The 16,509-nt window shown below is 30.1% G+C and overlaps 1 protein-coding gene across 1 annotated transcript; it reads left to right on the top strand.

Moving 5' to 3' along the window:
- The first annotated feature begins 2,850 nt into the window (after positions 1-2,850).
- On the top strand, positions 2,851-3,388 carry LOC109120710 (uncharacterized mitochondrial protein AtMg00810-like). Its single transcript, XM_019214725.1, has 2 exons — positions 2,851-3,100; positions 3,156-3,388. Exons 1-2 carry the CDS (start codon positions 2,851-2,853, stop codon positions 3,386-3,388), a joined length of 483 nt encoding a protein of 160 aa, XP_019070270.1.
- The last annotated feature ends 13,121 nt before the right edge of the window (positions 3,389-16,509 follow it).

Genomic DNA, 16,509 nt, shown 5'->3' with positions numbered 1-16,509 from the left:
CTCCCATCTAAACCTTGTTGTAAACAAATAACTATCACCAGAAAAATTCAAGATGGCCGTGAAGATAAGGAAAGATCATTAACATGACATGAAACAACAAGTTCATAGAGATCAAAGAAACCGAATCAATAGCAATGAAAACGAAAAGAAACTCGGTTGATAACAATGGAACAATCACAGTAGCAACTTCATGATCAAAACATTATGCTAAGTTAGAAATGGAAGAAGAAAGCTTTAATAGGGCGATTACCTTTCTCCGAGCAGCAAGACTGAGACGGAAACGAGCAGCAACAGCAACAACCTTCACCCAAACGAAAACATGAACACAGAATGACGGAATAAAAGTCGCAGAATTGAATAGCTCACCAATCCTAATCACGAAAGCGAAAAGAGCAACTTCTTTGAGTATTTTGTATGCATGTTAATCCTAAATATGACTCCCGAAATTTCTTCCAACTCTCTGTAATTTTCTTTAGTTCATTCGAAACAAACAGAAAAACCAAAGAATTTCCCCCCAAAAATTTTTTCCAACCCCCTATTGTGAAGAAGACAGGGGTTTATATAGAGGAAATAATTAGGGTTTCGATTTTTGGGTGGGTAAGACGAATTTCGGCCCATTTCCCATTTCGAAATTCCGAAATCTTATCCAAATACGGATGATTCGAACGGAAAAAGGGAGGTGAAGGGTGGAGGGTGGAGATCGATCCCTCGTCCTTGGCAAACGACGTGGCTCGATCCTATGATGCCAAGGACAAACTCGCGTCGTCTTGTGCTGTACGGAGCAGCAGGAGCGCAAGTATCCGTTGCTTATCCACGCGCGATAGAGAGAAGGAGAAGGAGGGTGGCTTTGCGCGTGAAGGAGGTTCTGGGAATTTTTCCTGTGCGTAGGAGTGCTGGGAGGTTCTGTTTATTTCTGCTGGGGGGTCGCGGGGTGAAGGGGAAGAAGGAGGGCAGACGGGTCGGGTCGGGTCAATCGAAGGGAAAGGGGGTTGGGCTGGGTTGAAATGCATTGGGCTGGGAATTTAAGATGGGAATGGGAGAGGAGGAAAAAGGAAATGGGCCAGAAAGAAGTGGACTGGAATTGGGAATTAAAGGAGATTTTGAAAACAGCCCAAAATGAATTAAATTGGAAATTTAAGAGGGGTGGGCTCGCTTTTGAAGAAAAGGCCCAAATCTGGTCCTTTAAAATGAGTTTAAGGGAAAAAGGGTATATTTAATAAATGGCCAATTGAATTAAAATGATTAATTTGGCTAAATCTTAAATAAATGAATTGGTATTAATTAATTAACGAGCTTCTTTATTTAGTAATATAATTATTTAAATTGTAAAACTAAACTAGTTTAATAGAATACTTACTAAACTTACATTATTTTTTTGAGATGGTTTTTTGAATAATCATAAAATATACTAATTATATACATAATTATGTAACAAAAAAATATTATCTGAAAGTTATAAGAAATGAAAAATTAATCAAAATAACGCAAACTTTATATTTTTTTCTTAAAATTTGTAAAACTAATTATTTTCGATCGTTTGGAGAATTTAAGAAGCTCGAAAACTAATTTATACCGAGGAGGGTCAAAATAGGGTGTCAACAACACAAAGACAAATCTTCATATGAGGTGTTATATGGTCAGGTTCCTTCTCTTGATCATGTGAGAGTTCTTGGTTCTTTATGTTATGCCACTGATCCCAAAAGACTTGATAAATTTGCTCCTAGAGCTATTCGTGCTATTCATATGGGTTATTCTTCTACTCAGAAAGGGTATATCTTATATGATTTTAGCTCTAAAATTTTCTTTGTAAATAGAGACATTGTGTTCAAAGAAGATATATTTCCTTTCAAAGATCTTAAATCTTATCCCGAGTCTTTGTTTCCTATTATTGATCTTCCTGTTGATCTTGATTCTGAATTAACTACTCCTAGTTTAACTTCTTCTTCTCAGATTCTTCCATCTGTTAGAAGTGATGTTTCTTCTGAAACCAATGATTCTACAAGAGTTGTTCCATCTGTTGCTCCTCCTAGGTGATCCTCTAGGCAGTCTAAACCTCCTGTTTTGCTAGATTCTTATGTTACTCCAACAACAAAGAATGCATCTCTATATCCTATTTCTAACTATGTTTCATATTCAGCTTTATCTCCTACTTATAGAGTTTCTCTTGCTGCTTATTCTACTACATCAGAACCTCATACATACTCAGAAGCATGTCAAGATCCTCTTTGGGTGGCTGCTATGCAGGATGAAATTACTGCCCTTGAAAATAATGATACTTGGTCTATTGTTTCTCTTCCCACTGATAAAGTTGCTATTGGTTGTAAATGGGTGTTTAAGATCAAATTCAAAGCTTCAGGGGAGGTTGAGAGATACAAAGCAAGGCTTGTTGCTAAGGGATATAGTCAACAAGAAGGTCTAGACTTCACTGAAACTTTTTCCCCTGTTGCAAAAATGGTTATTGTCAGGTCTGTTATTGCTCTTGCTGCTTCTTATGGTTTGTATATATTTCAGATGGATGTTCATAATGCCTTTCTACAAGGTGATCTTCTTGAAGAGGTCTACATGCAGATTCCTGAGGGTTTTGCAAACCAGGGGGAGAAACACATGGTTTGCAAGCTTCATAAGTTCTTATATGGACTAAAGCAAGCCCCTAGACAATGGAATCTAAAACTTACTGAAGCACTGATTGATATGGGGTTCTAGCGATCTCATTATGACTATTCATTGTTTACAAAGAGAGTAGGGAAAGAACTTCTTGTCATACTTGTATATGTAGATGATCTTTTGATCACTGGGAGCAACTTAAATTTGATACAACAAGTTAGAAAAGACTTACAATACAGGTTCAAAATGAAGGATCTTGGAGAGTTGAAATATTTTCTTGGAATTGAGTTCTCCAGAAATGGAGATGGTATTCTTATGAATCAGAGAAAATATGCACTTGGACTTGTATCTGAACTTGGACTTGCAGGATGTAAACCTGCATCTACTCCCTTGGAGTTCAATCACAAGTTAACATCCACTGTGTTTGATAAATGCACGGGAATGAATGCAGAAGATAAAGTTCTTGATGATTATGGAAAGTATCAAAGGGTGATAGGTAAACTATTGTACTTGACTTATGACTACGCCTGATATTGCCTTTGTGGTTCAAGTACTTAGTCAATATATGCACTCACCAAAAAACTCTCATATGGAAGCAGCACTTAGAGTTGTGTTCATGCCAAGCAACAACATGTCTGAGCTTGTAGCTTATTGTGACTCAGATTGGGGAGCATGTATAGAATCCAAGAAGTCAGTGATTGGCTACATAGTCAAGCTGGGAAGTGCTTTAGTGTCTTGGAAAGCAAAGAAACAAATTAAGTCTCAAGAAGTTCTGCAGAAGTAGAGTTCAGAAGTATGGTTACCACAGTAGCTGAGATAATTTGGCTGAAAGGGTTGTTCAATGAATTGGGAGTAGAAGTTAAGCTGCATATATATTATCTAAAATACAACTTTGAACTTACCTATATTTTAGTTACTTATTCTAAAAGGTAAGCAGAAATAAAAATTGTGGAATTTCCTAATCCTCAAGATTGATTTCATTATTCACAATAAAATATATACAATGTTGAAACAATTAAAAACTAATAATACTTTGACTGTGGAAGATGTATATAGGTTACTTCAGCCATAATACCATTCAAACTGTGGAAGATGTACCTAAGAGAGGCAACAACATCAGCCCTTCCATGATTCGATATAGAGGAAACGGCAACATCAATCCTTCCATGATTTGGATAAGAGAAAATGGCACCTTAGAAATTAAAAAGAAAATATATGTTGCCTATTGGTGATTTAACATTAGTTCTAATTACTTTAGTCATAATATCATTCAAACTATGCTAATTGAGACAAGGGACAAACAACATAATGTAGAGAAAATGTTGAAAAACATAGCTCTTGGATGGGACCATTTAGATAATTACCATACTGCTATCAACGAGAGAATTTGGATCATTTAGAACACTGATAACTATAAAGTCATAAAAATAGAAGAGAACATTGATAACTACAAAGTCTCAAAAATAGAAGAAAATAGGCATTATTACATTTTTATGTAAATGGAATTAGGAAACCAATAATCCTAGTCTTTCTGTTTACTTTTAAAAGCACTCGAAATAAGATTGTGGCATACGGCTCATTCGTTACATTAAAATTACATGTTGATTTTATATATGATTGTTTTTCTTATGTTGGTGTATGGCTACATTTTCTGTTTAATTACTCGTCTCGCTTAGGAGGTTACTGATGGTTAGCTATTTTCTCTCTTTTTCGATTTGTGTATTATAACGATAGGCGTCGCTTTACAACTTTCATATTTTGTCCCTAATTCACAGTGAGATATAGTAATCTCCCCAGCACCCTCTGATACTTCTGATATCTAGAAGTATACAAAGAATGAACCAAAACAGATGGAAATTACTTGAAAAATTTTTGGTAAGGTAATAGATGATTTTCAGGATCACACAAAGTAACCATAATATCAATATTCCTAGGGAAACAAAATAAAACAAACAAGCTTCCAAGATGACAGGTATTGACTCGATGCTCCTAATTTTATAAGCTCAAATATTTAAAATGGAGTACCTTGAGAGGCAATTACAGTAGTCCCTTAGACATCCATAGGAGAGGAGGCGGAAATGCCATGATCCGGAGAAGAGGAAACGTCACCTTAAAAATTAAAAAAAATATATTTGTTACTTATTGGTGATTTATTATTAAATGATTTATCATTAAATCTGGTTACTTCAACCATAATATCTTTCAAATTGTGGTATATGTGCTTAGAAAGACAACAACATCAGACTTTCCATGATCCGAAGAAAAGGAAACGGCAACATAAGTCCTTCCATGATCCGAAGAAGAAGAAAGAGCAACATAAGTCCTCATGCTCCGGAGAAGAGGAAAAGACACCTTGAAAATTAAAAAATATATATATATTTCTTACTTATTTTATTCATCTACGATAAGAAAACAACAACTCCTCAATCCTAAACTAGTTAAACTGGCCTTACTATACATTCCATTTGGACAAGTTTCCTTCCTACATTATTCAAGAATATACCGATCCCTTAAGAAACTAACAAGACTTGGACTTTATGTAAATCTCCGATAATTGTAGTGAAATCGTCTCGGCAACACCAAAACTTATATAGAAGACAACAAATAAAGAAACTCTATCAACATATTCATGACTATGCTCGATTTGGGAATTTAGCAATCCTATCATTTACAAAACAATAAAAATTGATCAAAATCATTAACAATTATATTCGATCTAAATTTAGGGAGTTTGCAACCCTATCAATTACAATAGATTACAAACAAAATAATTCCAGTTTTAAATTGGAGGGACTTACATCTCTTCTTCTCCCATCTTCACTTTCACATTATCATATCGGTGTTGGCAGAGCCATTGACAACGAAATTTACAACGTATGAGAGCTTGATATAAAACTTCATATAATGTTGTTTGGATATCATCTTCTAAAGAAATACCACATGTTTCTTTGATGTCTTGGGTTATTGATCTTAACCACATACATTCTCGACTTGCTTCATGGATGGATATTATCGTTGCATGATTTTAAGAAATAGTAATCATAGTTTGTTTGTTGAACACCATGATATAGTTTTACCTCCACATATAAATATATAACCTATCTGAGATCGACCTTTATGTGGATCCGATAAATATTCTACATTCTGCATAGACAATTAATTGTGAATCGCATTCCTTTGAATAAAATATTTCCAAATCAATGGTCCATTGAAGATATTTAAATATATATGTACTATCATTTTAGTGTGTTCGTATTGGGGAAGAACTAAATCTTGCTAAATATATATCTAATCGAGAATTATTAGCAAGGCACATCAATGCACCAATTGCACTAAGATATGATATTCGGAAGCAATAAGTTCTTCATCATTTTCATGAGGTCAAAATGGATCATTAATATCAAGTGATCTTACAATTATGGGGGCACTTAATGGATGTATTTTATCCATGTAAAGTCACTTTAAAATATTTTTAATATATTTCGAATAATGAATAAATACTTTTTCAATTTGTAAACCAAGACAAAATTTTATCTTTTCAAGATCTTTCATTTCAAATTTCTTTTGTAATATTCTACTGACTTCGAAATCTCTTTGTGAATTTACATGATATTTTTTTCATCAACATATACAACTATAATGAAAAATTCGAATCCAAACGTTTTAATAAACATACAAGTACAATTTGGGTCATTTCAATAGCCCTCTAACAGAAATTAGCTAAGGCGATTATACCACATGCTTCTTGATTATTTCAATTCGTATAAATATTTTTGAAGCTTTATCGAACAACAATTTCGAAAATCTTTATATATTTAAGGAATTTTAAATCCTTTAGAAAATTTTATTACTGAATAACTATCCTTCAAGTATCTTGATCGTTAACTCCATTTTTTTAATGATTTTTATATTTGTGATCGATTGATCAAGTGTTTTAAGCATGATTTAGATTCATTGTTTTAATTAATTGTCCAATCAGGATGTCAACTCAAAATGGAGCATTAGCAGCTGAAATATGAGATTTTGTAACTCTTGATAAGTCAACGAAAGCATCTAACAATTGATTTGCAAATGTTTTGAACCTCTAGTTCACATTTATTTTAATGAAGATTTTAGTGAGATAGTAATAATGCATTTTAATATATATATTAGCTGTTTATTTTCTCCCCGTAATGCTAGGTATACTAATTCATCAAAATGAAAATTAGAAAATTTTGACCTAAATAAATCTCCAGTCATAGATTTCAAATATTTTATAATAGAAGGAGATTCATATCTAACATATATCCCCAACTTTATTTGGGGATTCATATTTGTACGCTGTATTAGAGAAATTAAAACATATACAACACATACAATTGTTCTGAAATGAGAAACGTTTGGCTCCTAACAAATAGTCAATTGTAATGGAGAGACTTTATGATAACTTGTTGGTTTGATATGCACAAGACTAGCTGCATGCAAAATAGCATGACCCTAAAATGTAATGAGAAATTTCGTTCTCATAAGCATTGATCTAGCAATTAATTGAGGATGTTTAATCAATGATTCTGCTAAATTATTTAATATATGAACATGAGCAAGTGATTATTCATCAGTATTATCAAGACAAATTGTCTCAATTGTATAATCTAAAAATTATGCTCTTAATTTTATTATTCAAGCAAGCAATCTTATAAATACCGCATTACGAGTTGATAATAAGCGCACATGTGATTATTTTGTAAATTAATCTATTAAAATCATATAATATTTAAATGGTCTGCAAAATAAGTGTCTTTATCTATTGTTACTTTGTTCTTTTCCTTTCCCCAGGTTATGCCCTCCCCCCCCCCCCTCCCCAGCCCACACACCGTTTTTGTTAGTTGATGACTGACCCTCCACATTTCTCGCCTCAGGTGTTTTGTCTTCTGTTTGGCCGTCAACTCTACCTTCTGGAGTGTTCTCATTTTTTTATTTTTGAATTTTTCTCACCTCCACCAAGTTACTACATTTGTGCATCAAATGTGTCTTTTTTTCTTCTTCATGTTATCACTCATTTGTACCCAGAGAAATCTACATGTGTCTCCTCCTTGTGTTCCTTAGCCCTCATATTTTTCTCCTTTTGTCTCTCCTTGCTCTCTTGATTATCTTGTTTTAGTATTTAAATTAATTTTTAATTATAATGCCTACCTTGCTTCAGACCTTTTCTTGTGGTTTATTTCTTCCTTCTTCTGCCTTTGTTCTATATATTTATTTTCTTTCTTGTCATTCTTCCTAGCATCATCTTTGGCTACTGCTTCAATGTTTATATTTTCCTATCATAATATTTATCTTCTCCTCTTTCTTTCTGTCGTGTCTTCTCTTTTGAATACAATTACGGATGTACCACATAACACTATTCTTCGTTATGTCCCTGCATTATGCAAGTCTGGCAACATATTGGGACATAACGTTAATATTTTATTTTGATCTATTTCTTCATCACCTCTCCGTTATGCTCTCTCATCCCAATCGTGATGTGTTTTGGTGGTTTCTTCATCAGATCTACTTTCACTTCACTCTTGCACAACTGATCTTGTTTGATTTCTTATTCTCATATCCTCCAATAATGGCTTCACGGATGCAGCAACTAAAGAGAAATTCGGAATCCATGTAATAGTTGTCGATGTTTCCTCCTTCGAATTGAACATTGGGTCCCATTTAAGATTTCTCGTTCGGAAAGACCAACCTTGATGTGTGATTTGTTGAAGGTTGGTTTCGATAGAAGGTTTACATAATCCTACAATAAAGTCACCCTTATTAAAACATGTTTATTACTTAATATGTCAATGTCATAATAACGCTTAAATTCGCACTGTTTGGGGACCAATTCGCGAAGATCTTGTATATCATGCAAGCCTTAAGAGAACTTACCTATGATTACAAGTTCCAAATTGATGATCTAATTCACTTCTTCTTGCTTTCATATTACTTGTGTTTATCGATGAAAAAAATATTGATTTTAGTGGTACGGAATTAATGTGACCTTTTTGTTGCCTCAAAGAACCAACATATGTGGGTACTGCAGGGACTACCACTAGGCCCTCCTGTGGCAAAGTTAAGATTGACGATGGTAGGATTTTGTCTTCCTTAAAGAGTTTTTTATTAGTCAAACGTACTTAAAGAATTTTCATATACAAATTGATTTCAAGTAAAAGAAGAAAAAAGAAATGAATTTATGGGGTCACACATGAAATAAGGCTTTTTGTTGCTCTTGAAAAAGAAAATTGGATTCTTCTAGAAAATATTCTGATCACTAATCATAGAAATAATTTTGTCCTTAAATAAAATTGAAATTACAAAATTATCGTTGGTCATCCCAATCTTGGCTCTTCTATATATACTAGATATCATGTGCCCGCGTCATCGCATGCCTTATGTATGTTAGTCTTTTTCATTTCAATTTATGTGACACAAATGAAATTTAAAAAGGTGAACTAAATTTTTTATATGTTTTCTAAAAAAATATTTTAAATTTTAATTTATGGAGTACCTTTTTATGTTATTTTCGAATAATATATGTTACTCCATCTGTTTTATTTCATGTCATACAAGTGATTTTAGAAAAGTAAACGAAATTTCTTATATGATTCTCATATATTTTTAGTTGTCATTTTACTGTGATTCATAGTACTTTTTAGTTCTTACGTTATTTTCAAACAATATATGCAACTTTTTTTGTTTCGATAAAAATAAGGGAGCAACCAAATTTCATTATGTTTTTTAACTATATTTTTCTAAAAATATCTTAAATTGTTACATTACGTTTTAAGCTTCTTTTTCTTATGTAATTTTCAAATATTGAACAAATTAGAAATTAAAACAAAGAATAAAGTTTTCAAATCATCATACTTCTATATTAAAATGTTCAAATCTTTAAAACTCCACACAAATTAATAGAAAGAAGCCAAACAATTTATTTTTTTAAAATAATAATATATGAAAGCTCATTTCAATAATAACACATATATATTTGATTTTTAATATATGTCTCCCTTCTTTTTGATTTTATGTGAACTTATCTTTTACTTCATTTTAAAAAGAAAATAACTTCTGAATTTTAATTTTTTTTATATAGCATATTAAAGATCACAAAATTAAAAAATATTTCAATACACAAAATTTAATATGTATGTATATATATATATACATATATATATATATATATATATATATATATTAATTTTGATTGGTTCACCTATTATTATACTTGATATAAAATTATTAAGAGCGAAGTGTAATCATTTTTTATTAACTTTCAGATAATAAATAGATACCACAATAACTCATAAAAAATGAAGAAATAACAAAAATAAGGTAATACTAATAATAATACCGATGTTTCTAGAACTATTTAATTTTCTTGTTATCATTCTTGGTAGATTTTTGTTTGCAAGAGTTACATGTTTAACCTTGATCATCATTCACTTCATATATAGAAAGATGTTTCTAAAATTATTTATTCTTGATAGATTTTTGTTAGAATGAAATTACATTTCTATTCTTGGTAATCTTTAATACAAATATATCATCCTATTCATTTTTATTTGTAAAGTTACATTAATATCTTTTTCTTTATTTTCAATATAATATATATTATTAATTTTATCACGCTAATTTATTTTCAAGTATATTAATTAGAGACAAAATAATGATTGAAATAATTAGTTCAAATTTTTAAAAATAAAAAGTAGGCTTTTTTTTAATAAGCATAATGAATAGAAAAAGTATTAAGAATTAAATTAAAGTAGTAGTAAAATAGAGTAATAATAAAATAGATATCACAATAACTCACAAAAGAAATAAAAGGAAATGAAGTAATAACAAAATAAGTTAATGATAATAACAATAACTTAAGATGTTTCTAGAACTATTTAATTTGTTGGTTATAATTATTGGTAGATTTTTGTTAGCGTGAAATTACATTTTTGCCCTTGATCATTATTCACTTCAGATATAGAAAGATAATTTTATAATTTTTTATTATCTTTTTTTATAGATTTTTGTTAGCGTGAAATTACATTTTTGCCCTTGGTCGTCCTCCCACAAGCATAATCAATTAGAAAAATATTAAGAATTAAATTAAAGTAATTGTAAAACAGATATTACAGTAACTCACAAAAAAAATAAAAAGGAAATGAAGTAATAACAAAATAAGTTAATGGTAATTACAATAACTTAAGATGTTTCTAAAACTATTTAATTAGTTTTAAATCATTCTTGGTAGATTTTTGTTAGTGTGAAATTACATTTTGCTCTTGATCATTATTCACTTCATATATAGAAAGATAATTCTAGATGTCACGCCCCTTTTTTTTTCTCAATCATTTTTTATTTTTATTTGTTTCGAAAAAAAGAGTTTTTCCAATTAAAGTGACAAATATGAAAAGGGATAATTATTATTCAGAGTCGCTACTTGGAATTAAGTTTTGGTGTTCCAAGTCACCTTATTTAAATCCCTAATCAAAATGAAATTTGACTCTATTTTTTATTGGTCTGCGAACTAGAAATTCGGATAAGGAATTTTGTTGACCGAGGGAAAGGTGTTAGGCACCCCTCGAACCTCGTGGTTCTAGCACGGTCGCTTTATTAACTTTGATATGACTTGACTTAATTTTGAATATTTAAACTTAATAATAAATTTTTAATTACCCAAATTTATTGTTTAACTTATTTGAAACTGACTAATTTATTTGAAATGATCTTTTTTTTTAGGGTATGTCCATTAATTTTAAACATGAAAAATCCGTTTATTTTAGTTTATTTTTATCAACATTTGTGTGTGTGTCTATATATATATATATATATATATATATATATATATATATATATATATTATTTTTTTTCAGGGTATGTCCATTAATTTAAACATGAAAAATCCATTTATTTTAGTTTATTTTTATCAACATTTGTGTGTGTGTATATATATATACATATATATACATACATTAATGAATGTATATAAATATATAATATTTTGAAAGTAGAATTTATATAGGAAAGAGATTTTAGTGTTTGAGTAATTTTAGGATTATTTTTTCTAGTTACATTTTTAAATAAGAGGTAAAATTTTAAAAGATTTACTATTAATTTTACGAAGAAAAATTTTATTTTTTTTAATACTGCACATTTTTTTTAATTATCTTTGGTTTTTTTCTTCTATTTTTTTTTTAAATTTTTATAATAAAGTAATAATTTTTAATTTTGGGTTGACATTCTTTTAAACTCACTCTTTATCTTTTTTTTTACTTTATTTTTATTTAAAAAAACTTACGTTTTTGTTAACTTTTTAATTATTATTTTCCTTTCTTTCTTTCTTTTATTTTTTTTAACTTTCTGTTTTATTATATTTTTTATTTTATTATTATTTTATAAAATTTGTCTTCTTCTCCTTTTTTTTATTTTTTTAATAATTTTTGTTACCTTTTTTACGTTCTTTTTTCATTCATTTTTTTAATTTCTTGTTTAATATTATTTTTTTCTGCTTCTCTTCTTCTTCTTATTTTTCATTTTTCACGTACTTTTTTTTTATTTTTTGTTTCTTTTTTATATATATATATAAAAAAATCTGTTATTTTTCCTCCTTTTTTTGTTTTTTTTCGCTGTTTCTCTTTTTTTTTTATGCTTTCTTGTTTTTTTATTTATTTATTGTTTTTTTTATTCTTTTGTTCTCTTTATATAATTTCTCAAATTTTACTCTTTTTTTTATAATTATTTATAGTAATTATCACTATTTTATCATAAATCTCTAGATGAAATTTACAATTCTACTTAGATAAAACAAATTAGTAATTATTTATATATCCTAATCTAACAAGTCTACAATAAATTCAACAAAAATCTTCTAAAGTGACGGAAAGATATATTAATCTATTTAAATTCAACAATTCAATATCATAAAGCGACATAAATTGAAAAATCTATCTAAAAAAACATAATAATAATAATAATAACGTAACAATAATCAATATAATACATGTGATTTGAAGTTTTTCATGCTATTGGAATCAACTTTTCATTGAAGTAATATATTTTAAATCACGCGAGAATTTATAATTACCTCGCTGCGAAAACTGATACCACAAAAGCGAGCTGTTATCCACGAATTTGGAATTACGATCAAATCTCTAACTCTAACCTAATTCTCAAAAGAAATAACTCATTGTTTTTTCTTTGTGTTTGCTTGTTTTTTTTCTTTTCTACGTCTATCAATCTCAGTTTCTGTGTGTTCTCTATATTTTTCTCTGTATATTTTTTTTACATTTCTCTCTGTGTCTCTCTGTATCTTCTCTATATTTTTTTCAACTAAACGTGTTTTTTATAATAATTTTGGCTGAGAGTCTGGTGATAATTAAAAGGAACGTAATAAAGTTGGATTAGGATTTTATTTGAAAATTAGTGAGAAAATTTAGGTTGAGATAAGGATATAAAATAAATAAATAAATAATAATAATAGAACATTAACAAAACAAAAATAAATGAAAAAAATTTGTCTAAGCTTTAAAAAAAAACGTCCAAAAGAAGTAAAGTAAAATAAAATAAAATAAATAGATGGGATGAGATTTTTTAGGAAAATAAGTTAGAAAGTTGGGAATAATTAGGATAAGGTAAAACTAATTTGAAATTTTTAGGACTCCTCTTTTCTTTTCTTTTTCTATACTTTTTCATTATATTTTCTATATTATTATTATTTTTAGACTAGATATAACTAACAAATAACTTAAATTTCCAACTTCTATTTTTCAATTTTTTATTATTATTAAACTATAATTGATCTTATAATTTTTATTAATTTACAATTTATTATTGTTATTTTATTTTATTTTAAATATAATTCTTTTTTAAATTGGTGTAAAATATATTATGTTTGAGTAAAAAATTAGGTGTTCACAGTATGCCCTTCTTTGCTTGGAAACATGAAGAGTTTTCATGCAAAGATGTGAACAATATGACTAATTTTTTACTGAAATATTTATGTCAAAAATGTGAAAAAAATTTATAATAGAGAAGAGGTTTGACTGTGTCCTAACTTTTGAAAAACTACCTATGCTAAGTTGATGATAAGGAGTTAGGCGTAGTTCCAATGAGTTAGGTAGTCGAGTGAGGTATTGTCGAGATTCCGATTCGTAGCTCCATCTATTACATAAAAAAATACAGAAGGAAAGATATGAAATCCTAACTACTCCGATAGTGCTAAGTCTTCATTTTGAATTCTCGGATATTGTTTCACCCTCTTTGGTAGGTTCATCGATTCCGAACTTTGCTCTAGACATCTGAGTTTAAGACTTGAAACTTCATGACTTGACTCAGCTACTGACGTTCTTCCGCATGATATTCTTGAACTTATTTTCTTGAAAGGATGAATTCTTTTATTTTGGAACTGTAAATTTGTATACTATGTAGAAACCTGCACACAAAATAAATTTTTTTGCCTAGTTTGCACTAGGAAATTTTGTGAGTTATTGATGAAAGCTATAAAAGTCTATACTAATAATAAAAATAAATTTTTTGTAGCCTATTACAAAATGTAAAAAAAATAAGCCAAAAGGGAGTTTTTTACCCAAATTGCAATCAGGGGTTATTGTGCCTTGTGAAGGCATGAAAAATAAAATAGGGATTATTGTGCCCTATATGCAACCAGAGGTTATTGTGCCCTGTGAAGAAAAATGATAGGGGTTATTGTGCCCTGTGAAGACATGAAAAATAGGATAGGGGTTATTGTGCCCTGTGAAAACATGAAAAATAGGATAGGGGTTATTGTGCCCTGTGAAAATATGAAAAGTAAAATAGGGGGTATTGTGCCCTGTGAAGACATGAAAATATATGATAGAGGTTATTGTGCCCTGTGAAGATATGAAAATATAGGATATGGGTTATTGTGTTCTATATGCAACTAGGGGTTATTGTGCCATGTGAAAATATGAAAAATAGGATAAGGGTTATTTTTTTTACTTATATTATTATTATTTGATATTATTTTATTTTATTTTTATTAGTACATTGACCAATTTAAAAATAAAATAAAATGCCCCAGATTTTATTAAAAAAATAATCTTTTTTTTTTGCATATTATATGAGAGACAAGGATTCAAAAACTTACCATCGCGGCGTTTGTCTCTAGCGAATTACTTGCATGATTTGTCCTTATTGTTCTTTCAGCCTATAACTTTATTTCTATCTTTATTGTGCTCATGCAAAGACGGAATGTCATCATTTGATAAATGGTGTCATTCGTGATCTTTTACCAAGTAGACATTCTTATCTTTTTACTGTCATCTTATGGTTCTCGTGAGAGTTTTCACTCCTAAGACCCTCTTATTTATTTATTTTTTTTCTTTTTTTTTAACACACTATAGGCTACAATGTCATGTTTCAACCCTTGGAGATTTAAAATAGCATGTCACGACCCAAAACGAGCCGTGAGTGGCACCCACACTTATCCTACTATGTGAGTGAACCAACCAATCTAAACACCAACATTTCAACCATAATAAACAGAATATAATGCGGAAGACTTAAAACTCATTAACGAAATCAATTAAACAACTTCTAAAGTTTATCAATTACTATCCCCGAAATCTGGAAGTCATCACCACAAGAACATTTATCCTCAAATTACTAAATCTAAGAGTATCTAAGAAGCTAAAAATAAGTAAAAGAGACGGTCCATGTCCGAACTTCAAGACATCAAAACGCGAAGGAAAGAATCCAGTCCGAGCTAGGAACAATAGCTCACCCTGAAATCTGATTATGCTGAAGTCTGACTAGAGTTGCAGATGAGTTGAAGTCGATGGAACGTTTGCTGCACTCCACAAATAACAAAAAAAGAAACATACAAGTAGGGGTCAGTACAAGGCACAAGTACTGAGTAGGTATCATCGGCCAACTCAAAATAGAAAGCAATATATATCAGATAACAGCATAAAATCAACTACATTACTCAACAGGTAACAACAAGTACCATAACCCTTGGCCACTGATACGCTCAAACTTACTTCTCAAATGAGAAGTAAAGCGGTCGCGTCAAGTAAATAACCCAACTAGTGAGGTTGGGATCGTTCCCACGAGGAAAATAGTCTAGACTTAACTTCAACTTGTTATTACTATTGTTCGGTTGATGACTTCCTTAGAAAGTAAAAGCATAAAAGGGGGGTTTGTATTTCCTAATGAGCAAAAATAACTAACGAACTTGAAAGAGACACTTAACAGCTTTTAATGTTGAGTTTTAATCAAGTAATCAAAGTAACTAGGGTTTACGTGTTCCCCACAGGTTCATAACTTGATAATTCTAACTATAACAATTCTTTCCTAGTATCTTGCATGCAAAGTGATAAGTTATGTATTTCTAAATCCTTGGTCCGGCATCCAGAAAATCTCACTCCGCACCTTGGTCCGGCTACGTGTGTTGCTTTCCTAACCCTTATCCTTACCTCATATTAAGCATCGTATTCGATATTTGACTAAGTTATTACCTCGTACCAATTAATACTAGCCTATTAGATAGTATACACTAAATCTATGTTAATAATTCTTTTCCTATTATCTACCTCCTTGGTCCGGCAAGTAGCATTAAGGCGAGTTCTAACGTTGATCATCCGTTAAAAAGACTTCTAAGCGAAAGAATTATTAATACATGCAAGACACGATTCTAGAATTGTTATTTTAGCTAGGGTTTATCTCATTATTTGCCTATGGTTCCCACAACCCTAGTTATGGAGTTTAGTTCCTCAAAGCCATAAACACAATATTCAAATATGTTAAACAAGAATTCATGTACTTACTTCAATGAGAAAGAATAAAGTCCGAAAATTTGCTTGATTAATCACAAAAATTACTTGTAAGAATCTCTAACAATCAAACACTCAAGACACAAAGTCTAACAAT

Source organism: Solanum lycopersicum, chromosome 7, assembly GCF_036512215.1.
Source record: "Solanum lycopersicum chromosome 7, SLM_r2.1".
Lineage (NCBI taxonomy): Eukaryota > Viridiplantae > Streptophyta > Magnoliopsida > Solanales > Solanaceae > Solanum > Solanum lycopersicum.
Note: the sequence above shows the minus strand (reverse complement) of the source record. Positions and strands in the feature narration are given on the sequence as shown.

What these genes read in the sequence shown, in the direction of transcription:
- LOC109120710 (XM_019214725.1), top strand. Translation starts at nt 2,851, where the DNA reads ATGAAGGATCTTGGAGAGTTGAAATATTTTCTTGGAATTGAGTTCTCC. An exon ending in AAAGTATCAAAGGGTGATAG is followed by an intron (nt 3,101 to 3,155) that starts GTAAACTATTGT and finishes TTGTGGTTCAAG; the next exon opens with TACTTAGTCAATATATGCAC.